The sequence below is a fragment of the Pithys albifrons genome, chromosome 9, assembly GCF_047495875.1.
Source record: "Pithys albifrons albifrons isolate INPA30051 chromosome 9, PitAlb_v1, whole genome shotgun sequence".
Classification (NCBI taxonomy): Eukaryota; Metazoa; Chordata; class Aves; order Passeriformes; family Thamnophilidae; genus Pithys; species Pithys albifrons.
Window position 1 is genome coordinate 414,144 of NC_092466.1, and position 25,422 is coordinate 439,565.

General features: G+C 47.3%; 1 protein-coding gene across 3 annotated transcripts in view; it reads right to left on the reverse strand.

The window, feature by feature from the left end:
* The window catches only part of INPP5A (inositol polyphosphate-5-phosphatase A), a 195,029-nt gene that overhangs the window by 71,259 nt on the left and 98,348 nt on the right, over positions 1 to 25,422 (reverse strand). For all 3 annotated transcript variants that reach the window (XM_071563901.1, XM_071563902.1, XM_071563903.1), the window contains exons 5-8: positions 22,122 to 22,185; positions 17,784 to 17,887; positions 12,059 to 12,111; positions 7,647 to 7,766 (exon numbers count right to left, since the gene is read on the reverse strand). In XM_071563901.1, the coding sequence (XP_071420002.1) occupies positions 7,647 to 7,766; positions 12,059 to 12,111; positions 17,784 to 17,887; positions 22,122 to 22,185 (341 nt within the window). The remainder of the gene's footprint in view (positions 1 to 7,646; positions 7,767 to 12,058; positions 12,112 to 17,783; positions 17,888 to 22,121; positions 22,186 to 25,422) is intronic.

Consider the following 25,422-nt stretch of genomic DNA (forward strand, 5'->3'; position numbering starts at 1 on the left):
ATCCACACCCACCCACCCCTGACTGCCATCACCCACACCCACACCCACCCACCCCCTTACTGCCATCGCCCACACCCACACCCACCCACCCCTGACTGCCATCACCCACACCCACCCCCACGCACCCCTGACTGCCATCACCCACACCCACACCCACCCACCCCTGACTGCCATCACCCACACCCACACCCACACCCACCCACCCCTGACTGCCATCACCCACACCCACACCCACCCACCCCTGACTGCCATCGCCCACACCCACACCCACCCACCCCTGACTGCCAGCACCCACACCCACACCCACCCACCCCTGACTGCCAGCACCCACACCCACACCCACCCACCCCTGACTGCCATCACCCACACCCACACCCACCCACCCCTGACTGCCATCACCCACACCCACCTACACCCACACCCACCCACCCCTGACTGCCAGCACCCACACCCACACCCACCCACCCCTGACTGCCATCACCCACACCCACACCTACACCCACACCCACCCACCCCTGACTGCCAGCACCCACACCCACCCACACCCACACCCACCCACCCCTGACTGCCAGCACCCACACCCACACCCACACCCACCCACCCCTGACTGCCAGCACCCACACCCACACCCACCCACCCCTGACTGCCAGCACCCACACCCACCCACACCCACACCCACCCACCCCTGACTGCCAGCACCCACACCCACCCACACCCACACCCACCCACCCCTGACTGCCATCACCCACACACACACCCACCCACACCCACACCCACCCACCCCTGACTGCCAGCACCCACACCCACCCACACCCACACCCACCCACCCCTGACTGCCAGCACCCACACCCACCCACACCCACACCCACCCACCCCTGACTGCCATCACCCACACACACACCCACCCACACCCACACCCACCCACCCCTGACTGCCAGCACCCACACCCACACCCACCCACACCCACACCCACCCACCCCTGACTGCCAGCACCCACACCCACCCACCCCTGACTGCCATCACCCACACCCACACCCACACCCACCCACCCCTGACTGCCATCACCCACACCCACACCTACACCCACCCACCCCTGACTGCCATCACCCACACCCACACCCACACCCACCTACCCCTGACTGCCATCACCCACACCCACACCCACCCACCCCTGACTGCCAGCACCCACACCCACACCCACCCACCCCTGACTGCCATCACCCACACCCACACCCACCCACCCCTGACTGCCAGCACCCACACCCACACCCACCCACCCCTGACTGCCATCACCCACACCCACACCCACACCCACCCACCCCTGACTGCCATCACCCACACCCACACCCACACCCACACCCACCCACACCCACCCACACCCACCCACACCCACCCCTGACTGCCATCACCCACACCCACCCACACCCACCCACACCCACCCCTGACTGCCATCACCCACACCCACCCACACCCACACCTACACCCACCCCTGACTGCCAGCACCCGTCCACGCTGCTGCACAGGGACTGCATGGGGAAAAACCTGTTGGAAACCCCTCCAGATCCCCCCGAGCTCTGCCTGCAGCCCTCCTTCTGTAATAGCCACAATCTTATCCCACACTGGGCAGGCAAAGTGACACTGGCTCAGTGTATCTACCCTACTTTTCCTTTAAGTGACACCTTTCTGTGTGACACCTGCAAGTGTGTGAAGTTCTGGATTTTGGACATCAGGTCTTTGCTTCCAAACCTGCTCTTGTTTACACAGATGGACCATGAGACAAAACCCCAGATCTTTACCATCTAAATAATAAATGCTGAAAATTTATTAACAACCTGTTTAGTTATTAACGACAAAAAGAGAAGAAAAAAAAAAGGAGGCCCAAATGCTGAAAATAATAAAGGCAAAAAACTAACTAGGACAACCAGGAATCATCATATTCACTTAATATGAAACTGCATTTATTGTGTCCTTAAAATTATTCTCATGTATACTTTCCATTATACTGCAAACAAATACAAAATTATTTTCCTGCTAAATATATAATCTAAATAAAATTCACAATGTGTCTGTGCAAATAGGAAAGACACAGGAGTTCAATTTTTGGCAATTGCATCAAAGACACAAAAGCTTGAGCCAGCATTAAAACAAGGAGTAAGGAAAAGTCTCTTTGGCTGCATTTGACAGGCTGAAAGTAACAACACAATTTTGCTGGATTTACTCTTTAAAGAGCATATTATCCAAACACCCTAATTTTGAGAGTACTTAACCTTCATTTAAGGGGGGGATGACCGAATATTAATGAGCTGAGCCTCGGGTGCTTAATGAAAAGCTGTCGATTTGAATGTGATCCGGGGTTTAAACCTTTGTTAAAGATATTTGGCTGGAAGGTTTATTTGCCCCGTCTATCTGAATACACAGAAATTTCACTAAACATTTGAATGCACATGTTTAAATCACTGTTGCAAAAAAAACCAAATAAAAGTGAAAAAAACACCAAAAAGAAACCCATCCCAAGCTCTTGGAAAGCGAACTGCTCCAAGGATCTTCCCAAATGACCCAGATCTTTAGAGTGAAGTTTTCCTTTGCCTAGAAACTAAGTGGCTTTTCTTTGGCTCATTCAGCTGCTAGTTCTGGGAAAAGCCCAAAGAGAAACATTTAGATTGGAGGGGTCTTTGAGAAGAGGTGACAGTTGACTGATGAGCATCCATAAAATGACAAAGAATAGTTGTGTGGAGCCGGTGCATCACATCGCCTCTCCCTGGGAAACTAATTGCTCTGAATTGTTAATAGTAACATTATTTTTCTGGCAATCATCTCTTTTGAATACCCAAAATGAGCATGAAACAGCTCCTTTGACCAGACATAAAAGTTAAATGTCCCAATGTTGATCAAATTAACTTCAGCTATGTGACAATGGACTATATTTGTGAGAAAATAATGAAGGGCACAAAGGGGAGCTTTATGCCAAGATTTCACAGTTGTAATGTAAAAATGTTTCTGTTGAACTAGGCCAGGGAACATTTCAATAGGAAAACAGAAGAGCACTGTCACTTTCTTTAAAAAAACCACATTCATTTTATGGATCTGAATGCTGGAGATAATTTCAGGAAGTTTGGATGGCTGGCACAGCAAGGGCTCGGATCTGGCTCACTCCTCACGCCCAGCCCTTCCCAAACTCCCTCGCACTGTCTCAGGGCCCCTCCCTGCAGCTTCTCCCCATCCCCAGCCTGGCTCTGGCACTCGGACGCTGCCCCAGCAAGTGGCCACACGACATGGCTAATATGCCAATATCATGAATTAATATGACATATGCACACATGCATTAATTACATCAGAGGCACGAGAGACTAAGCTAAAATGTAAACTTTCATTTGTAACTTACATCCTCTAACCTCAGAAAATACAAAAAAGCAAGTATTATGGAAGCAGGACTAACTGTACATGGGAATTATCCAAAATGGGCCTGGAAGAATTTCCCCCCCGCCCCCCAAAATATAAAGTAGATGTTCTTATTCTCATTTTAAAGCAAATTCAGTTTTTACTGTACCTCTATCCACCCCGAACAACAGAACTAACTTGTGGGAGCTCAGCTGGGGTTTGCACTGGTGCTGGCAGAGGCTCAGCACACACCTCAATATTCTACACAAAAACTGTAACTGTACAGATACAAGCAAATATTTATTTAACACCAGTGTGATTCCAGTTCTGGTCTTTGGAGCATCCACCTGACACCACATCTCCCTTGCTAAACGGCAAATATCAAACCCAGCCTGCCCAGCACATACCACTGAGCTGCCTTTAACAGCCTTCCTGCTATTTAAGTCATTTTCAACCTTTTAATCGCTTGTGATTTAGCTTTCATAAAGCCCACTAAAGCTAAAAGAACAGACCTTTCTACTCCCCAAACTTGCTATGAGGATTCTCCTGGGAGAAAACTTCGAGTGCAACTTTAAATCATTCTCTCGACACTTTTCCCGTGGTTTCCGCCCAGCCCCTGCCCGGCTCCGCATTGCTGGGATCTCGTCCCTACGTGTTAAACTCTATGTTAAAATAATTTTAGGGAAACCAGCTTCCCTGGCAACCTGAGCAGTTCGACTGATTCATGTGAGCTTTATTTGCAAACCCTTTTCTGGTTTGCATCCCAAACTCTGTGGTAGCTGCTGCCCAGATGAAAGGCTGCACCTAACTCATGTTTATGAAGATGCAGCCCGAACACAACTGCGCTTTCACCGACTCCCACAGTGACCTAAATCAACTGTGAGAAGGTGTTTCTGTTTCATTCAGTGAAGGTTTAGCTCATTAAACTGTTTTCCTTCTCAGCATTGTTCACTGGGTTTGAACTGCATCGCTGTTAAATGCTCTTTAGCAGTTTAGAGGCTTTAAAGGCAAAGACTTATCAGTCTCTGTTTTTAACAGCAGTAAATCTGCATTATTAGTTCATGCAGATAAGGGGATTTGAAAGCTCAGCTTGAAACCTCTCTCTTCTGTATTTATCTGACACTGCATAGTTCCAGTAGCTCAGCTGGAAATGTAGATCTATGAAGCTTTAAAGAGAGATTAAAGGCAAGAAAAGAAGTACTTTTCCCCCTATAGCTGCTCTCACTTTCCCTTTTCCTGCTGTCTGAGGGAGCGCTGGCAGACAATGGCCAAGGATGGTTCCCAAAGCCCCTGAATGGGGACACTGTTGGTGGCAGCATTCATTCAAAGTGAGCTCCAGTGTATTGTCCTCCCCAATCAGCAGATCAGAATAGAGTGTGCTGGTGGCTGCCAAAAGGTTACCCCTGCCGATGAAAGGGGCTTCCCATTATTCACTCGCTGCAGAAGTCCCCCTTTGTGCCCGCAGCCCATCGCTGCTCGCTGGAGGTCCGGATCTGTGGCTCGCTGCGCCCCCAGAATGGCCAATTCATGGGCCAGCTCGCCGGGCCACTGGGCAACCAACCCCGAGCGCTCCTTTTCTAAGGGCAGCGAGTCGGGGCAGGTTTGGGCACTGTCACATTTAATGACAGACCATCATGACATCCCTGACCCACAGCTGACACTAATACTACAGTCTATCACCTTACCCTTGCCAGGGCACCGTGGGAGGTCCAAAGCCAAAATTAGCTAATGAAGCACACGTTATGCTGCAAACAAGTGTGCATAAATAATGCAAAGCTTGCTCAGGTTTCCCTGGTGCAAAGAGTGAGAAAAGCAGAGACCAATGGAGGCAAGGAAAAATGAAATTAAAACAAGCCTTTCTGACACTGTTCTGTGTAACAGAACTCAAGAATCTGCATCTCAGAGAGCACTGAGAGTAGATCCTGATCTTCCTATGGCCCTGTCCCCTAGATCAGGGCTTGGTTATATATTTATATATATGCTACCTATTTATAATCCTTCCAAGAGCCTCCAGTGCTTTCTGATGCTTTGAGCAGTTTGCCAGTGACACAAGAGAAGACATACTGGCCTTTTCCTGCTCATCCTTGGATCACCCCAAGGATGCCAGTAAATTCCTATTTAGAGCAACTCCTGCTGAGGCCTCTGCTGAGAGGCAGGCTCTGCTATCCCAGATGCTGGCCCTTCCAGGAAAGAAGACCCACTGAGGAGGAGGAAACTTGGGAGAGAATGTAACTGGAATGCAGTTACACCCTGCTGCACATTTCAGAACCTTTTTCAGTGAAAAGCTACACCGGGAAAAATCACGAGGTATTTTCCAACACACAACCTGGTTTGGTTTGGGAGTGTCTGAAACTGCCAGGCTGGTCCCAGAGCGTGCCAGGAGAGCTGACAGCTGCCTGTGGATGGGGATCCCTCCCGACCCCGCCGGGCACAAGGGGCTGCAAGCAGTGGCCACAGGGCAGTGGCACAGCAGGGCATGGGGTCAGCTCCTGCACAGAGCTCAGGGCTCGGGCTCCCTCCCTCAGCCACCAAGGACCTGGCCCTTGTCACTGACATGGCCCGAGCAGGTGGGCTGTGCTGGGGAGTGGGATGGAATGGGCTGTGCTGTGGGGTGGGATGGGCTCAGGATCCCTTAGGGCTCATTCTGGGGAAGGGCAGAGGTGGCACCAGCCCAGTCCTTGCTCCAGGGAAGGGCACTGGTGACACCAACCCAGCCCTTGCTCCGTGGAAGGACAGAGGTGACACCAGCCCAGCCCTTGCTTCGTGGAAGGGCAGAGGTGACACCAGCCCAGCCCTTGCTCCATGGAAGGGCAGAGGTGACACCAGCCCAGCCCTTGCTCCGTGGAAGGGCAGAGGTGGCACCAGCCCAGCCCCTGCTCCAGGGAAGGGCAGAGGTGGCACCAGCCCAGCCCCTGCTCCAGGGAAGGGCAGAGGTGACACAGTCCAGGCTGCCCCTGCCCAGCCCAGGAAAGGGCAGAGCAGCCCCCAGCTCGCTGGGGGTCTCACTGCAGAGTCCTGCAAACACAGCACCCATGGGCACAATGGACAGCAGGGATCAGGCAGGAAAACAGCACAGGCAGTGCTGTGGTTCTACTCCTTCCAGCCTCAGCAGTTTGTTTTAAGCCCCCCATCACACCAGCGATCACAGTGAACGTCGCAGCTGCTCTGAAAAGACAAGTTAAAGTTCTGCTTCTCAGGCAAACATGAACCCAAGTGACACCTCCTGTGACAAATACCTGCTTATTCTGCCAACACACAAATGCCCACACAGAAACATTTTCTTCTTCCTTAAGAAAGAATTGTCTTTTTTCTGAGTTTATAATTAGGGCAGCTGTAAGTTGCTGGGTATTTTTGGGACTCTACTGTAGCTCTCATCAGATGAACTACTCTGTAATACCACTGTAACCCATGTGGTATTCCATTAACACCAGTGCTGGCTGCACACAAACACTGCGTGGCAGCTGAGATGAGCTGCCTGCTGCATCCAGCTGGTGTGGAGACTAAAGCACCACCCGCTCTGTGTGCAGAGACACAGGAGGTGAGGCTGAAAGAGCCAGGTTTGTTCAGGTTACGGAAAAGATGCCTCCAGAGGACTCTGTTGCTGCTGACTTTATCTACTTGGTAGCTACAGAAAAGACAGAGTCAGGCTTTGTTCAGCGGTGCATGCCAAAAGATGAGGATGATGGACACAAACCGCTTTGAGGAAATTCTGGCTGGATAACAGGGACAGAAAGTTCCACGGTGAGGGTAATCAAACACAGCAATGGGTGGCCCACACGACCTACAAACCAAAATGTGTGGAGCTGCTCAAAGCTCATCTGGACAAGCCTTGAACATCCTCATCTGCTGTCGAAGCCAGCCCTGCTCCAAGCAGGGGAATGAACAAGGGACTCCCAGTGGTCCCTTCCAACTGGAACTGTTCTGTTATTCTGTAACTGAAAATGCACTTGAATGGCAGCTTTGTTAGACTCCACACAGTCTAAAAAGAAGCTAATGTAAGTAACACATTAAAAAAATAAACCTGCTTTCTACTCTGCAACTTGTAGTGACTTCAGAGCAGTTCTCCCAGATCAGTAATTTGGCTTTAAAGAATGAGTGTCATAAAGTGATCTGCAGTTGGCACTGTCTAGAAAACTCTTGCAAGCAGTAACCATTTTCAGGTGACAGAACAGAAACCTCTGCATTTCTGAGTGTGCCATTTGAAACATCCTTCACAGGCTGCTTACAAACACAGAGATTGAGAGAGGCCAGGAAAGGCTAATACATACCTATCAAGTACATAGCCAAGAGCCTTATGCCGTATTCCTGAGTAAACCGATGGGCTTGTTTCCCAAGCAATTAAATTGGAAGCATCATGGAAAAGATGAATGTTTACCAAGTCAAAGGCACTATGACAAAAAAGGAAAAAAATAAAATGATTCAGGATAAAAGAAAAAAAACATTTGTTGCATCAGCAAAGCATTCAACATAACAACACTTACTGTATTTGCTCTAATGTTACCTTAATATTTACTCAGACAAACTTAGCAGGTTAAGCTATCATCATCAGAAAACTGTCCAAGACTAACATCAAGCTAAGGACAGCTCATCCGTGGGTAAGACTCCATCAATGCTTTTGCAAAATATGAAAATGAAATGCTATTTGTCAGTTACAGTTCCAGAAATCAGGCAGTACCCTCTTACTAAAATATTTTTAAACCGAAATTGAGTATGTCAACAAGCAGCTTTCAGTTTACAAAGCTGCAGCTAAACACCCAGTAGAACTGTGGCTTTGCAATAAGCAACAGGAACAGCTCCTGACAGGAGAGTGTGACTGACATGAAAGGTTAATCCTATCACTGCAACTCCTGACGTGCCCCTGTGTGGGAATGCCAAGGTGACACTCCACCTCCAGCTGGGAAGAGGCCCAGGCTGCTCCCCCCGGGCTGTGCCCCTGGGACCCACACTCAGTCCCTAAGCCCACCTGCATCCTGGCAGTGACAGCATGGACAGGCTCTGGCCCAGAAAGGCACCACAGAAACCCCAAGCTGTGCTCAGAGAGGTTCCCAGACCACGATGGAGTCGGGAACGGATCCGGACACAGCAGTGATGGCAGTGAGAACAGCAAGTGTGGGCAGACACACAGGTCACCCAGCACGGAGGGCTCTGCCACAGATCCTGGGGGAGGGAATGGCTGCAGGAAGCAGCAAACCTGCCCACTGAACTCACACTGAGGGGGAAGCAGAACCACTGAAGCTCTTACCAAAATACACAATGGCCACGTAACTCAAAACATGACACTGTGAGATGTCCAGTCCTGTTGGCTGAAGGATGAACAGGAAGAAGCCCTGAAGGACAGGGAGGGTCACCAGCTTGCCTCCTGTGTGAAGGTATCCATAACCCACCTCCATGGGCCTAAAGCTGGCCTGTTCTTACAACTGATGTCAGACCTTCCACCTACACCTTCCCTACCCTTAAACTCAGGCTTGGATCCTATTACCTATTTTCCTGTAAATTAAACTTATTTCTGCCCCTTCTGCAGGACTGACAGACAGCAACCAGTCTCCCTGATCTGCCCAGCCAAGTGTTCTCACTCCCTGCTCAAATACTCCCAACCCCGTCTCTTATCCTTTTTCCAAGTGTAGCAAAAGCAGGACACTCCAAGGGAGACAGAGCACTCTATCACAGGCCTTGGCAGCACTCAGGAAAATAATTACCATGCCTTCCCCCTTCATGTCCTTCACAGGATCTATTAACATATCTCAGTAAGATAATAATGAGCCATATTCAATACCTTCTCCCTTGATCCTTTTCTACAGCAGGGGTAATGAGTCAGTTATTCTCCAAATTGTATTGGTGCTTTTGAATTTTCCTCTCAAAGTGCAATGCTTTTTACTGCCCTGACATTCACCTGCTAATGCTACTTCCTCAAAACTATCAAAACAATTGTGGTTGCTGATTGTGACCTCTGATATACAAACATTTCCAAGATTGGTGCCCTACCTAAATTTTGTAAGTGTATTCTCTACTCCATCCTCCCTACCAAATGTAAATGATGTATGCAAATTGTACTTAAGACTGCAACACATTTAGGGCATCATCTTGCACTAATGGAATAGAAACAAAGACCTCCCCCTTATAGTCAAGCTACTAAAAAAAAAGTCAAAATAAAAGTGCATGTAGTTATGTAGTTCTCTGGTTTTTCTTAATGTGAAAATTGGGAGTGGTCCAAGATTCTTTAGTTCTTTGTCCACACTGAAGATAAGTCAACGAGGAATAATGGATGTGAAAATCTCGATTGACAGAGAAACTCAACTGAGGCAGCTCACCAAAAATCAGAGGAGGAAAAAGGGCGGTTCCCTCAAGTCTGTTAAGGGCATTTTGCTGGGTCTTTGGGAGCCCACTGATTTTGGCATTCTGTAATGACATTTTCCTGGGCAGGGAAAATGAACAGCTCTCCTTAAGGACTCACATTGAAGCATTAACAAGTGTTTGGGCTGTATTTCTACAGACCTCTTAGAATGTAGGAATGTATTGCTCAAAAGTCACAATTATGCAAATGGCCACCCATACACACAGGCTGGGTGCAAACACTGATATCACTCTGAACAGTCACATTATGTGCTTACACCTCATTAGGTGTATTTTCTAACCTGCTCTATTTTCCACAGTATTTGACTTTCATTCTCCAGAAACTGTTCACAATAACTTGCCCCTTCAACTTCTCATCAGAAACTCCTCATTAGATCCTGTGGATCATAATCACAGACTGCAGACACAGAACTACCACCAGGGCTCATCCCAGACCAGGAAAACCCACACTCCCCACACAACCTTGGCAGGCACGAGCATGGTGTATGATCTGATCCAAACATCCCCTGCAGACTGCCTCTCCCAAGGACTGTCCTTTTTAGTAACCCCACAAAAAACATTGCTTTTAAATCTGGTTCTGAAGGACATTTTTTTCTTGGAAAGACCTAAAGATTAATTCACATTATTTTTCAGCAAAGAGGAAATCCCATAGGACAGGAGAGACAGAACCTGGACAAGTCATGACACAAAAGCAAAGGGCAGATTAGCCACTAAATACCCACTTCTGCACATCTCTACTGCTGAAATCACATGCCATGCACATGGATCTGAAACAACTAATATGAACCTACGTTATCCCACAGCTGCCTGCCCAATTTCTGGGTCAAAGCCTATGAAAGGAAAAACATGCTGCTTTTTCAGTTTTCACAAACTGCTTAATCTAATAAACATGCTTATGCCAACACGTACAAACACTGTTCTGCTCTCAAAAGTCAGCCTGTGTGAACATTTATCAACTTCAAAATCAAACATGAAATTTTAAGACGTGAAACAACCACAGGACAAAGGAAAAGTGTTGAAGGTTCACATCAATGTAGGTGACAGTAACATCAATAAATACCTGTGAGTTTACTGAGCTCTCCTTGGGTTAAGGTAAGGAACCCTTCCAGGCTCCCTCAGGTACAGTTTGACAACCAGCTGCCCCCCAATATACATTATTACTGTTACTACTCTTATTGCTATTAAAGGCAGCAATTTCAAAGCCAGCGGGCAAACAGCCTCTGAGATACACCCCCTGTGAGCACTGGGGGGCACTGCTTCCCCAAGGGCAGCATCAGCCCCTCACACAGGGCTGTGCTGCTGCTGCTGCCCCAGCCCCACCTCCCCAGGCTCTGGGCTGATCCAACAGCACAAGACGTTTGCTCCTTCTGCAGATTTGCACAGCACGTGTGATGAGGAGCTTGCTCTGCCCGGATGGCAGGAGGTGACAGCCCACATCACCCAGTCTGGTTTGGTGGGGTGGTTGCTCAGCCCCTCAGTGCACAGGTCAGAGGGGCTGCCTGTGCCCTGTGCCCTCCCTGCAGCCCCTCCAGGGAGCACTGGGCTGCTTCACCCCACCCTAGGGTGAAAATAAGCAACCTCACGCAGAACAGGACCATACCCTGGGCTTAAAATGGGAATCCTGACCTGAAGACAACAAACAAGAAGTTCTGCTCCTGGAAAAATAATACAGCAGGAACTGGTTTAAAAAAGCAGCATTCCTTACGGGCAGGGTCTCCCCGCTGACTTCAGTGGGAACTGGACAGGGCTTAGAGTGCCTGGAGAACAAGCTCTTCCTCAGAGATCCCAGGGGAGGGTTGGCCCCCCTGGCACAGGTGAGATGCTGCCAATCCCTGGCGGCAGCAGGTGTGGCACAGTGAGGACACTGCCAGCCCCACGCTGGGACTGACTCCTGGCACCATCTGTCTGACCACCCTGACCCCAACAGACCCAGCCTCATGCCCTGGGTGAGCAGGGACACTGCACCTGGTTCTGCATCTTTACAACCTACAGAAACTCAGAATATGCTGAGTTGGATGGAAGGGACCCACAAGGAGTACCCAGTCCAACCCTCAGCCCTGCACAGGCCCATCCCCAGGAGTCACACCCTGTGCCCCAGAGCATCATCCAAACACTCCTGGAGCTCTGTCAGCCTCGGGGCTGTGCCCACTGCCCTGGGGGCCTGTTCTAGCACTACTGAACACTGTGTGTTCAATTGATCATAAAGCAACTGTTTGGAACCAACCTGCTCTATGGACAGACTAATCTACACATGGAAATACCTTCTCTGAAACAGTTGTTAACAAACCCACATAACACACATGTAGCCAGAAAGATGCAACTTACTTACCAATCAGTAATACACCATCTTGTTCGAATGAAACCTTTTCTGGACCACTTGCACTGAAAAATATGCAAAGAAGAGCCAGTCACCATAGGTAAAGGTTACTGTGAAATGCAGTGACACAGAACAAAATAAACCAGAGCTCATCCATACACTACAACCAAGAGGCACTAAACTGAGGTACCTTGAAAACAGATATTGTGTCTTTTTTAAACCCTGGAATTATTTATATTTTTGGTCCTGAAGCAGTTACAAACTTATGTGTAAAATTAATATAAGCCCTGGCACTTGTTTATAGTTGAAAGATAATCAAATAGAAAAGCTTTACAACTGTATTTATGCTTCGTCTAAACCACCAAATTCTTACTGCCTATGCACAAATGTCTTCTTTGCAATTTTACCTGAACTGTAAATGTCATCAGAGATTTACATCAGATTAAAATGAATGAGATCTGCTAGAAGGCTATTTCTCCTGCTGAGCCAACCCACCCTATATTTCTATAAAAGTTAAGGAGAATTTAAATAATGGTGAACCATTACATTCATCAAAACTGCACCATCAGTGAGAAAGCCACAAATCAGCTCATGCCCACACATGGCACTTGTGATACAGCAAAAGGGGTTTTTCAGCACCACTTCTGAGCCACTGCTACAAATTACAGCCTCCCACAAGAAAACATGATTATGTGTCCTGTTCATTCCCTGTTAGCAAGGCGTGTTGGGCCAGGCTAAGGAGCTCTGGTAATAACAGAGTGGCTGCATGGTACCAATCCCAGCACGGATCCCTGGGAACACCACCGGCAAAACGCTGCCAGCTGGACTTTGGCACCGCCCCGTCACACTGGGAGCTGGACAGCTCTCCCAGTACAGGTGCCACCAGCTGTGACTGACTGCATTTGGGGTCCCTGCTAGAGTTAATGCCACGATATCCACAGCACGCCCCCTCTCCATGCAACTGCTCATCCAGGAGGATCTGCTCCATCAGCTTCCCATGATCGAGCAGAGGCCACCTGGGACCCTTCCTGGAAACGGCTGTGCCGTGGGTCATCCCAGCCCTTCAGGAGGGCAGCAGGAGCCCCACTGAGGTCAGCCAGACCCTCCTCCCTTGGATGAGCCCTCCTGCTGCCACAGGCTCATGCATGTGCAACCAGTTCATGGCTTTGTGTGACCAAAGTGTCTGAGACCCAGAGTCCTGTTGCCAATCTCTTCATCCACTTCCCCAGCAGGGCCTGGAATCGGTTGGAATGTGAGCCCTCGATCCAGGCCCCCTCAGGACTCCACTCTGGTTCTGTCCCCGACACCTCACCAACACATGCAGCACCAGCACACAGCGTGCCCAGCCCCTGGCATTGCTGCTTGGCTGCTTGGTTTGACACAGGCCAGTGAAAAGATATTTGCAGCACAGTTTGTATGTCCTGACACAGTAAAATACAGAATTCCTCACCAGAGCTTGGCGTTTCCCCACACACACACTGTGAGTACGAGTTTAAGGGCAGGGGTACAGCTGAGAGGCCAATTCACCAACAATGCACTACACCCAGGGTAAATGAAGCTCTGACACCTCACTATCACAAGTCCTCACCAAAAAAATGTATTTTTTAAAGTCACAATTTAAAAACTGGTAGTTACATTCTGGCAGCCCTTCCTTTGTGAATAGAGTCTCTGAGGAGATTGTGCTGACCTTTTAAAACCCCCCAGAACCACCACCTACATAAATAATCTCTGGTACATCGGGGGAAAAGACCTCCAGACAGCATTAACATGAAGAGAGAGGTTAGAGAGGGCTAATGTCAAAAAGCACTGTAAGCAATAAGTAATGCACACAAACCATGATTGATAATGACCAGCACAGAGCCTTAATTCATCTTTTCTCCATCATTTTACTGAGAGGGACCATATCAAATTAAATAGTGACCCAGCAAGGGTTTATTCAACCATACAAAGCAGGGCATGAAGGAAAGACATATTAAAGTGGCAATGACTGAGGTGTAATTGCAGCTCCTTAAAGGAACACCACAGCTCTGAGGGAAACCTGGAGCAGGAATCAGCCAAACACTGACAGCACCAAGTGATGCTCAGCCCTGACAGGCCTTCGTGGCTGCAGTGACAACTCCTCCTCCTCAGAGCTCCACGCAGGACCCGTGTTCCACCTGCTCACAACATGCTCAGGGTTAAACTGGCCAGGAAATGAGCTCTATTATGACAACTTGCCACAAAACCAATGCAGAATGTAGTTCTTACTCCAAATTTACTTCCTTTCTTTGCTTTTGTCACTATTTGAAGTCAGCAGCTCCATGTAATGCTCCAGGCTGAGTCACTGCCAAAAGCAACAAGTGGTGGACAGAACCATGAGGGTTTGTGCCTTTGCCCTGGCCCGAGGAGAAGCCAGCGTGGGAGATTGGGAAGGAGCTTCAGCTCCCTCTGGAGAACATCACCTGTGCCTCTGTACCATAAAATGACATTTCTTTTACCCTGTAACTGGCATATTCCCCCACCTCAACCTGCAAAATGCCTTTACACACTCGTAACTTGAACACACTCATGTAAGCCCTTAAACTTCAACAAATAATTCACTTATTAGTAACGTCTATTTAACATTAGGAACACAGAAGTTTGCAGGCTTTGGGCCTAATGCAGCCCAAGCACTGGAGCACCTTTCAGTATCTCCCACATAAAACTGTCATCCTTAGTCTCAGATAGAAACTGCAGCTGAACAACAGCCCTTACATATTTTTGGATCATTGATGTGCTTTAATATTTCCATAAACAGTATTAGGAAAGAAGAAAGTTTTCGAAACAGAATGTATAGAAGAACTACAGCTTGGGAAGGAGGAAAGAGAAATTTGCTTCCTACTGTAGATTTTAAAGCAATAATCTTTATTTTTACTATAACTACCTCCACCATCTGTAAGCCAGTGTAAAACCAGGTGGAGATGACAGAGGTCATTTCTATGCTCTCAGAGAGGGATCTACATTTTAAAACAGGAAAAAAAATCCTACTTCATGTCCCAGAAAGGGGATACCACATCTTTCACCTTACAGTATTAAGTCTCTTCTCAGATTCCCTGTTAATAGGATTCCTTTAGCCAGCAGATGGATTGTGAATACAGGCAGTTTCATCTACTAAAAGACAACATAAATCATCATTGAGAAAGGAGAGACCGCAGTAAGGTTATCACCATACAGCCTCCTCCATGAAAGGTTTGCATTAAAGCATTAGTGAAATTAATTCATCTTTCATAAGAGCTTTGAGCAGTATCTGTGATCTATGATAACAACCAATTTCTCACTATGGGAAAAAAAAATTACTCAGGCCTGATAGACTACACAAATCTGCTTTTTTTAAAATGGCCTAACATTATCTGGAGTGTTGCTCCCAGAGGCATCATTTGAGGCTTATGCCTCGCCAAGAGGACCCATAAATCAAGACAGAAAGTTTTGTTAGTTTTATATGCAGTGGGCTGTAATTATTTTGAATTGCATTATGCCTCAATCATTGTAATTACTTTTAGATCATCCTTAAGCAGCAGTAATAAAAAGAAAAGAAATCAGTCTTAAACCATTTCTCACACAAAAAATTGCAAATGTGATATGAGAGGTCTGGCTAAAACACACAAGAACATGTCAATACAATGCTCAGGAAGACAAGCTGCTCATGCGTTCTGCTGGGTCAACCCAAATTTCCAAAATACACATTCTTGAGTGGCCTTTTAACTGGCATTGTTATTATCAACGTTGGCCTAGGAAGAAAACAGGTGATAACAAGACTAATTTTACCTTTAGAAACAGAAACATGCGTATGAGAACCAAACCCTCGTCCCTGTTGTTTTCTGCTGTTGCTGTGTCTGTGTGTCTGAGAGGCTCTGTGGTCTCCAGGCCCAAACAGAAACAGTGTAGTCTGAAAATCACTGCAACTATTTTCTGGCACAGCACAGGTGAATCCTCCTGCCTGTTCCAGGGGTCTGCCTGCAACACCAGTTCCAGGAATTGTGCTGAGGGCAGGAACAGATCCGCACTTTCACGTCTTAACTGCACGTGTTGGTGGATTTTCTCTTTTCCCGTTTATTCCTCCTGCAGGTAAGGACTGTCCCTGACAGTCAGAACACGGTGCTTTCTGCTCAGAACAGTCATGTAAGGCACTGGAGTGATGGGACCACTGTGAAGGTGTCAGAGCCTCCAAAGGGACTGAGCTGCTCCTCGGATCCCAGGCCCCACAGCCGTGCCCTGAAAGCACCACTGGAGGTGTATCAAATGGAGAAGGTGCTGCTGCTGCTCATGCAAATGTGGGAACACCCAATTTCGGAGCAACCACAGGGAATGAACACAGTCCCTGCTCCACAAAACTTTGTGGGAAAGCCCTAAGACTCCACTATTGGTCCAGAAACTGTGAAGAACTGTTGATGTAAAGGGGTAATAAATGATGCTGAACAAAACAGAGCTTTGCCAGCCTCATGATGAAACAAGAGCAGTGAAATAAGGGAGGAAATAACTCTTGCTGGGTATCAGTGAGCAATCCCTAACTTGTCCTAGCACAGTGAGGTGGGATGGCAGCACTGACCACACCGTGCTGTGCTCTCAGAGCTCCCAGCGCTGCAGTCACAGCACTCACAGCCCTGCTCAGCTCCTGCTCCTGCTGCCAGTGCCCCACACTGCTGCAGCTCTCCCTGCCAGGGCGGGGGAACCAACCCTCAGGAACTGCCCCAGGGGCCCTCAAAGTGATGCAACATTTAACGTCAAAGAAGTATTTAAGATGCTTATTCACAGGAGATAAAAGTTTAGCAAAAGTACCTCAAAGGCAGTTTCCCTTCCAGTTCAGAGGTACAAAAATAAATAATTCAGTATCAAAGTCAAGAAAAAGAACAACCTTCACCCCATCAACTGGTAACTATGCAATGCTCTGCCAAGCCCACAGGCACTGTGTAAATATGTCTAAGTGTGTATATTTACAAATTCTAAATTAATTTTAAAAGTTTATTTAGTTCTTCCCTTTAGTAAAGTAATAACATGCCTGTTTGATCCACTAATGTTAATGGAATTCAACAAATTTATTCACTTGACTTGAGAAAGACATTAACCATTAAATACTCACCTTCTAGATATTCTTAAGGAATTACAAAGGGGAAAATTAGAGCAAACATCAAGGAAAAGAACTGCAGGCAGTCTGCACTTGCAGGTCAGTGGAAGAAGCCCCTCAGCTCTGCTTGTGTTCCTGGTTTTGATAAGACTTTCAACCTCAGACCTGCAACACTCCCCAGGTCTTCTGAGAATGAGAGGGAGCCCAAGGCAGCCTCAGAGGACACCACCAGTGTGTGTCCACGTTACACGTACTCTTGAATCAGCAGGAGCTCCTTTTTCCCAACCCCAACCCCAACCCCAACCCCAACCCAGCCACACAGAGCTGCAGCTGCAGGATGGGCCCTGCCAAGGAGCAGGACTCCCTGAGACAGCCCTGCCATGGCACACTGTGCCATCTCTTTCTTGGGGTTTAAATGCAAATGAGCCTTTTCCTTCACAAGAATTTCCTACTATACAATGAGTTCCACTGGAATTTGGTACATCCGTGCCATGACTTAAAACATATATTACAGGTGTCAAGAAGCCAACAGGCAAACAAATAAAATTCCAAGACTACATATGCCCTTATTCACATCCCTGAGAGTTGCTGCTCAAGTAATCAGAGCAAATCACAGTCAAACCCAGTATACGAGAATGCTCCACAGGCTGTACCTACCTCAGGGAAATAATCCTGTGGAAACTTCTCTTTTTCCAGCATGGGTGTGCTTTCTAAAGTGTCAGAGTAGATTTCTTTCCCAGTAACCTTTTTATACTTCTTAGCTAGGAAGAGAGATAAAACCAAATTAGCATATATAATCTCAACATTTTGAGGAACTTCCTGTACTCACTGGCAAAGCAGTGGCATCTGCAGAACATCAGCCAAATCAACAGGGTCTTATCAAAAGTGTGCAAGCACTGAGCTGTTCCGGGGGAAAACCAGGGACCACTCAGTCAGGTATAAACACATCTGCTTATATCAGACACCCTGAAGCTACTCAGTGATGGGTATTGTCATTCCTACTCTCCAGAGCCCTACAAAGTGCTGGGGCTCTAACCATGACCCCGGTCTCTGCACACCCTTTCACCTGAATCCCTCCTCAGCTGCTCTGTAACTATTCCGGTTACAGGGGCTGGGACCAGTTTACCACTATGTGGGTATAACCAACACTGTCACTATGTCATTTCTGATGGACTGCTAATAATAGACTGGTTGCAGCAGCTGCCCAGGGCACACCTGACACCTCAGGCTACAAGCTGGGTGCTCAAGAACCCTGTGAGACAGAAGAGTGTTTCTGTCTGTGATCACTCCCCTCCAGGGAGGCATCAGCACCTTCACACCCAGCCTGAGGAGTCATCTCTGCTAGTGGGCCATTGGGGACTGGCACAACAGGCAGTGAGTGCAACAACCTGCACCATCTTCCAAAATATCCCATGACTCACAGAGTTAAAAAATCCCCCATTGTGAAATTTCTCACCCTTGGGGAGGTCCTGGGCATTCCCACCTGAGCATACATAATCCTTGGAGTTTGGGACTCCTGGTACCACTGGTTGGACCCAGAGGAGGACGAGAAGCTCAACAGGACCACAACTGACACTTCTGACCAGACTATCATCATTACTTCAGCAGAACTGTGACCATCATCCTCACCAACAGAGTTCCTTTCCTTTTTCTTTTCCTCTGCATTCAGGGGGACCACATGGTGCTTGGCACAGTGGGCGATGAACACCACCCTGTTCATGTCCCAGGGTGCTGGTTTATACATCCATCTTTGCAGTTTAAAACCAGTTTCCTCTGAATCACTGTATTTGTTGCAATTGTTTTAGTAAATTGTAACTCTGGCTTGTAATCTCTCTTGAGTTGGGTTCATTTCTCAGACCAGTTTACATTTAAACCAGCACAGTGATGCTGCAGCTCCCATCTCCTTCAGATCACGCCTTTCTGGCCATCAGCACGAGGCTGGCACAGGGATTTACAGCTGGAATGGGTGCTGGCTTGGTCCAGGAGACTCGGCGGTGATGCACATCACTTTCCCAAATCTCCAATGAACAGCTTCATCACAGACAAACAGCACAGACTCCTATGGATCTATTCAGCTCATGAATGAGTGGTTCTGCTTCTTGACCCACTTCACAGTTGTTCTCTCTCCTGATCAGGGCAATGCAATGGCATGTCTAAGGTGAGAACCTGACTGAGTTTACAAACTCCTCCAACACAGGAGTCCGGGCAGCTGTCGTAGAGTTGGACCTACCAACTGGATTGAGTTTTGACTGGGAATGTATAGGAGAGAAACTCCAACTATTATAAAGAACTCTAAACTGTCCAGTTCCACTGGATATCTGGTGAAAACACCCAAGCTGTACAAACCCCTGTCAGTTAAAGTTGTCTAGATAAAGTATTTTATATAATCTGAGGAAGCATTTACTGTAATGTAGCCCTATGTATCATTCTTTATATGCCAATCACTCTGAGGTCTGGCTCCCACAGGAAAACTAAACAAGTATCCCAATAAACTGATGTGGCATCCTGAGTGGATCATGGATGGATGTGCCTCTTTCAGCAAGTTCAACAGTGTCAGCAGAGATCCCGATGTCATTTGGGATACAGAGAAGCCTTGGCAGAACTGTAAGGACTGAAGGTTTCTGCTGTGAGAAACTCAGAAAAAGGCAGCCCTTGGCAAAGGGAGGCAGTTTGGCATCACCCACGCTGGCCCCGATGCCACGTGTGAGCCAGTGGCTGTTGGCATGATTGCTGAGCGCAGAATGCAGGGGATGACAGCCCTCTCCAGCTAAAAACAACTCTACTCACCTCTGACTTCCAACCAGAGAACAAGATTCTTTTTGTAAATCAAAGTGGTTGACTGGAACTGGCTAAAACCCCTCTCTTGAAGGATGGCCCTTCAGAACACACAGATTGGCAGTAGTTTAAATTTTTAGCAAACTTCTGGGCCTCTGACCACTGTGAAAAGAGCCTAACACCTCTATGCTCTAGCAAATAATATGTGAGGCTGTAGGAGAAAGATGTGCTCATTTTAAACCTCAGATATGTCTTCCTGAGATCTGAGAAACAGAGACAATCTTTTTTTCCCAAGTCTGTATTCAGTCACATCCAACTGTGCAGAGAAATTTGAAAAGCCACCATGATGTTCCAGGAATATTGAATTGTGCATTAACATCTATTTTTTGCATGCTTTTGAATAGAACCAGAATTTCATAATGATTTTTGTGCAGGGAATGTTTGTAGCCATTTGGATTTTTCTTCTGATTTAAGAGCTTAATACACTGGGAAAACGTCAATAGTCATGAAGGGAAGAGGCAAGTTTTACATTTCCCCTGAAAGATGGGAACCTTCAGGGTCATATTTTACAAACCCTACACCAGGAGATGGATTCTGCTCTACATTATGAGAACAGTGGGTGACTTGCAACAGCAATTCACCCATTTCCTTGGATTGAGTGTTTTCCTTCCAAATGATACCTGGAGCAAACCCATCTTTACGTGCATGGTTCACAGCCCTGCTGGCTCTGCTACAGCTTTGCCAAGCAAAACCAAGCACCAACCACTTAAAGCATTTTCAGGAGCAACTACCTGGTCACTTCTTTCCTATCAATTGTTTCCCCTACATTTTTCTCACTTCCTTTTAAAGCTGTACAGCAGCGAGTAAGCTGCCAATCAATGATTAATAAATCCCCAAAGCTCCTCTTTTCCTAAGGCAGCTGGCATTTCCCCTCAGGTGTTGCTGGAGCAGGACAGGTCCCAGCTGTCACCAGCAGGAGGAAGCTCTGGGTGGAGCTCAGAGTGAACCTGCTGCTCCTGCAGTGCTGGTGGGATGAGCTGTGGGCTCAGGTTGCTCAGACAGTTCACAGATTACTGGCACACAAAGCCATTCACGGGGCAGAACGAGTGAACAGCCACAGCAGTGGAGAGCAGACCCTTCACCCAGGGCCTGGGCAACACCCGGGACCCCCAGAGTGCCCCCCGTGGGCACAGTTCATTCATTCCTGAGTGTCTGCAGAGCAGCTCCAGCCTGGGAAGAAGCCCAGGTATGGCCTCGCTGCGGAGCGTTCCCCCACGGTCTGTCAGAGAGGAAACCACTGTGAGATTCAGGGCTCCTTCAGCACTGAGACCAGCCGTGACAGGAGGACTTACGTGGGCTAAATCTTGAATTGCTACATACACAGAACTACTGTTCAAACATTTCAAGGCAGGAAGACCCTGTACCCTCAATTACATGAGCAGAAAGAATCTGTCTCTACTGAGAACAAAAATAATTCATCTATATAATTAAGATAATTAGTTCACTCCATAGTTACCACCATTTCAACAGTGTCTCAAATTAATGGGATGCTAGATGGAGTATTAATGTGACTCAGCTCAGTGAACTAAATGAAGCTCAGGAGACTTTTTTATTAAATATACACAGTTCTCAACTGAAATAACATAAATTTTACATAATCCTTTCTATATTAACCTCTGGAAACATTCAGTAAATTTCTATCATATTTTTAATATTTAAGGTACATAGTCTTGCATTACTTTTAAACTTGTGAGATGTAGTAAGACCTCCAACCTGAAGGATCAATGGGGGTTAAAACAATGCCACCCTCCTTCTGACCTGCTCTGCTCCTGAGTAATTTAAGCCATAAATCTACCTCAGCTGCGTTGCAAAATGACCACTGCTGCTGGACAGTTAAGGTCTTGGTCCTGTATCTGATCTAGATGGAAGAACCTTGTGGCCATTCAGAGTTCTGAAATCCTCAGGGATGGCCACGGACCCAGGGGGCTGTGGGAATGATTAATGCTCCAGCTTGCACCCTGTGGCCGGTCCATTGACTTCTCCTAAGAGGTCTATAAAAGGTAAGAAGAGCAATGCCTGTCACCAAGGCACCTGCATACATTATACAGGGTCTGTGTGACATGGGAACACGGCCAGGAACCACCATCAGAAAAGGATGGAAAAGCTGCCTTGATGCATACAGTCAATGGTACATTAAAAACACTTAATTCCTTTGCTTACCTTTAAAATCAAACTGGTAGATGTTTTTCAAGGATTCATGAAGAAAGTAAAAACTTCCTAGAGCCTGTAAGAAACCAACAATATGAAATCATAAAAATATCTACTTTGGCTAACTAAAAATTAAAATAGCATCACGGTTTTCAATTAGGAAAAAACCAAGAAATTTATTAATGTTTAAAATTTTTAGGATCTATTAAAAATATTTCCTTTGTCGCTTCTCTGAAGTTTCATCAGCCATTACAAAAAAGGTCCTTAGGAGCTGACTGACCATGGTGAGGGCAGCACAGCCACTGCACATTTAAACACCAAAGGGAGGGACATGCCTGGTGACACAGCCCCAAATACAGACCTGAGGCCTTTACAGAAACCTGACAATTCCCCTTCACTTTCAGAGCAAACCCAAATCTTTTGGATCTTGTGGTACAGGAACAAGGGAAAGTTTGCAATTTTCTAACTTGCACCTCAAGCCTCTGCAGAAGGGGCTCCCCAACCTGCAACAGCCTGACATGGTTTTTTGTCACCCTGAGACTGAAAAAGTTCCTCAACCCCCCTTGCCTTCCAGCCTTCCCCTTGCATGCCCCCTTTCCCAAGCCCCTCCATGGCTGCAAACCCGGGGTGCTCAGGCCAGCAGTGCCCTCCTGGCTCCATTTCTACCACAATGAGACCTGCAGGTACTGTGAGCTTGCTGCTGGCTCTGCCTTCTCCTCAGTCATGTCATATACTGCCTTCCTCCAGTTAATGAGAGGAAAATGACATGTTAGAAGAGAGCAAGTGAAAATCAAGTGAGAAACAACAAAGCAGTGTAAAGAGACTTACAGTGGAATATAAAATTTTACAAATTTTAAAAGAGAATTCGATGAACCTTTACATACATTTGATGCACCCAACAGAAGCTGAGAGAAAATCAGCCTGCATTAGATAAACTCTTACTGAGAAGAATAAAGGAAGCAATGCATTAACCAAAAGGGATGGTTCAGTTTCATTCCACCTCTTCCTCTCTGGCAGCAGAGCCCCTCTCAGCAGAGCAGTATTTGGCTTGGGTACTGCTGCATTATTTATAAGACACTGCACATCCAGAGATTAAACATTTGCTGATTTGTCAAAAGCACAAACATGAGGTCCTGCCCATCTCTTTGACATATTAGTCCATCCAACAGAAAACACTGTCACACGTTTAACTGATGAGGACACGTCCCTGCAGCCCAGGCAGGTTCCTTTGGGCTTCCTTTTTACAACATGGAGGAGCGACCAAGGAAGTGCAGGAGACGCTCCTGTGAAGGACTCAAGGTTAACGGCGCTGCAACAAGGACACACCACCAGGAAAAAATACATCCTGGGGCAAGATAAAAGCACTGCCAGCTGCTATTCCCAGTTAGTCCATCCCCTTCTTCAATGCACAGGGCAAAATCTGACATATATAAAGATAACACTTTGCTATGCAATAATACTCCTAAGAACTTGGTATTAAGATAGAGCTTTATTTCAGCTTCTTATGTGGCATTTGGAAAGAGAAAAGGAGCCTCAGAAAGCATCTGGGAAGTGTCATCTCAAATGCTGCAAGTCTGAAAAACTTATCAGGAAATGAAAAAGGGATGACAGAACAGGAACCCTTGGGCTATGTCAGTAATGTGTGGCCAATCCCGTCTGCCTGGGACATCTTAGTGCTGTTTGTAAGGGCGATGTTTTTTCCCCAAGGCAGGACAGAAGGACGATGCTGTGGAAGGAGCTCCAATTCACACCCTGCCCCTGGAGGGCTGTCAGTGGGAATGCTCAGGGCACTGCCCATGAGACCCAGAACTCCCCCAGGCTGGAGACTCCCTCCCCTCCTGAGCTGCTGCTCCCGGGGCTGAACACCCTCATGGCAAACCTTTCCCTTCACTCGCAGCAGAATTCCCCGCGCCACAGCTGAGATGGGAATCTAGGGCTGTGCAAAAAGGGTATTTGGAAACAGTGATCTGTCCAAATCAGGTACAAATAATGTTAAATCTTGGTGACAGAGTTATGAACTCTGAAGCTTCTCTATGCAATGTATCAACAAGTAAACCAAGAAGAATTCAGACGCTCTAAACCCTGTTTTATGTAGGTGTCATAATTCTAATAAAAACAGTACTGCCACTCACCCTCAAGCTACAATGTCATTTCTGAGAGTCACGATTTGCTCATTGCTTGACTTCTTTCAGTTTTAATCTCATTTTTGAAAACTAATTTTGAAAACTTACGCAGCAAAACTCAGTTTGATAGTCTGCACTTGCAGCACAGAGTGGCAGCTCCTCATGCACAATGAGTCTGTGACAGTGATGAAGTAACTCCCTCAAGTTTCAGGAACTGATACCACTAACATTAAGACAGGCTTGGGCCGTGCAATTCCAAACACTCCACTGAAAAGGATCGAAACCGTAATGGAATGGAAATTACAGCTATCGCTATCTTCCGCATTATTACAGACTTAATCAGGTTTAGGTACATAAATGTGAACTTGCAAAAATGAAGTGCACTTATAATTCCCTGCTCTAATGCAATGAAATATATGTAAAAAAACTTCCAGTGCCTAATGTCTAGGCCCTTTTGTTGAAGCAATTACGTTAATTCAATTTGTTTCTCATAAAATGCCAGTTTAACAATACAGTTAAATGATATTAATTTAAAGAATAGAGCTTTGCTTTGTTTTCTTATTTACAATTTCAATATCCTTTGGAAAAAGCAGCAGTGGCACATACAGCCCCAGCAGTACGTACTGTATCTAAGTGATACAACACAGGAACACATTTCAGATTATAAACCACCCAAAGAGCTCCGCTTTCAAACACCTCAAATGCAAAGAAGGAAAGCTATTACTAGTTCCACTTTAAGAGTTGTTGAAATGGGTGACTTCCGAGGGCTTGGCTCAGGCACAGCAGGAGCACCCCCAGCTCTCAGGGCAGGGCTCAGACACACCAGAGCACCCCCAGCTCCCAGGGCAGGGCTCAGGCACAGCAGGAGCACCCCCAGCTCCCAGGGCAGGGCTCAGGCACAGCAGAGCACCCCCAGCTCCCAGGGCAGGGCTCAGGCACAGCAGAGCACCCCCAGCTCCCAGGGCAGGGCTCAGGCACAGCAGGAGCACCCCCAGCTCCCAGGGCAGGGCTCAGGCACAGCAGGAGCACCCCCAGCTCCCAGGGCAGGGCTCAGGCACAGCAGAGCACCCCCAGCTCCCAGGGCAGGACTCAGGCACAGCAGAGCACCCCCAGCTCCCAGGGCAGGACTCAGGCACAGCAGAGCACCCCCAGCTCTCAGGGCAGGGCTCAGGCACAGCAGGAGCACCCCC